This window comes from Lasioglossum baleicum, unplaced genomic scaffold (genome assembly GCF_051020765.1).
Source record: "Lasioglossum baleicum unplaced genomic scaffold, iyLasBale1 scaffold0681, whole genome shotgun sequence".
NCBI classification, from domain to species: Eukaryota; Metazoa; Arthropoda; class Insecta; order Hymenoptera; family Halictidae; genus Lasioglossum; species Lasioglossum baleicum.
The window spans coordinates 42,028-43,365 of record NW_027469741.1 but is presented as its reverse complement, the minus strand read 5'-3'; the positions used below and the strand labels follow the sequence as shown (position 1 = coordinate 43,365).

Here is a 1,338-nt window from a genome sequence, read left to right as displayed (position 1 = left end):
TCGCAGGAGATTGACAAGAAATGAAGAGGAGGCCACGTAGCACAGGGGGTACAGGCGGACCATCAAGTCGCTCCGGCTATGGCCCGGAGTTGGCACGACCTGCTGCAGAAGTTCTACGACGACCCCTGCGGACGGCCTTACCGGATGGTACTAGGGAAGCTAAGGGTCTAGGTCGCTCCGCTGATAGAGACCATGGACCCCGCCTACCCACGTCACTCTGTTCCCGCCGTCGACGATGACGGGGGGGGGGGGGCATCGATGGACCAGTCGACGGTCAGGACTACCAGGACGGACGAACTCGAAGTCAGCAGGGAGGAGCTAGAGCTGCTGGCATGGAAACTCGTAGCGAGGGAGACAGCACCGGGACAGGATGGTATTCCGGGTCGTGCGTCGGCGCTCGCCCGGGGTGCACTACGTGACAGAACGATGCAGTTGGTGAACGAATGCCAGCAGGAAGTTGTGTTTCCCATAATCTGCTTGCTGCTATATGCTGTTTTGTTCAAGAAGCAGGGTAAGACCCTTGACTCCCGCACGGCGTACCGGTCCTCCTGCCTATCCAACGAGGCCAGGCAACTCCTCGAGCGGGTACTGGCAATCCGTTTGAAGGAGCAGCTACTGTGGATGGTCCCGCATTTGTATGACAAGGAGTACGACTTCCAGCGTGGACGATCCACGTTCGATGCCCTCAGGAGTGTCTGTTCCTTGTCGGAGGCAGCCGTACACCCTGGTGGTGTCGTGTCGCTGGCGAGTTCGTAGCTCTCCGCCATTATTACTAGGTTGGTGAAGGAAAAGAGGTCATGGCGCAGAATTGCCGTATTTTGAGAGCACGTGATGCTATATAAGGAGGCCGCGGAATGGGTAAGAGGGGTGGTGGCCCCTATTCGCATGGGAAGAATGCGGCAGCGAGCGCGTCGTGAGTTCGCCGGTGCGCCATCTCAGAACTAACCCAGAGTGTAAGGCCCTGGTAGATGGAATTGAGGGACAGTCTCTGTCCTATGATAGCCAGCCGCCAGGTCGAGCCGCTGGTGATTGGGTGGGGGCCCGACTCTCTCGGAGGCCGCGGTTGAGAGGGACGGCGTCGCGTTGTGATCGCCTGTGGCCGTTGAAGGCACGGGAAGGAAGAGTACCAAACAGAAACGTATGCCATAGCGGAGCTTGGACTACGTGCTCGTCGTGGGGGTCACTGGAAGACCGTGGTGACCTGCGCCTGAATTCCGGCTCGCCAGATAGACTATGAAATTTCATGACGAAGATATAATATGGCTGGTTTCATAGCGTCAGGGTCGTCTAATGCATTACATTCCTTCAACAAGCTATACGATCATCCAAGAGATATCG

General features: G+C 57.3%; 1 protein-coding gene across 1 annotated transcript; it reads left to right on the top strand.

The window, feature by feature from the left end:
• Window positions 1-258: 258 nt before the first annotated feature.
• Window positions 259-756, top strand: LOC143220296 (uncharacterized). The gene has a single exon (XM_076445965.1). The coding sequence runs from the start codon at window positions 259-261 to the stop codon at window positions 754-756; it is 498 nt and encodes a 165-aa protein (XP_076302080.1).
• The last annotated feature ends 582 nt before the right edge of the window (window positions 757-1,338 follow it).

What these genes read in the sequence shown, in the direction of transcription:
- LOC143220296 (XM_076445965.1), top strand. Translation starts at nt 259, where the DNA reads ATGGACCAGTCGACGGTCAGGACTACCAGGACGGACGAACTCGAAGTC.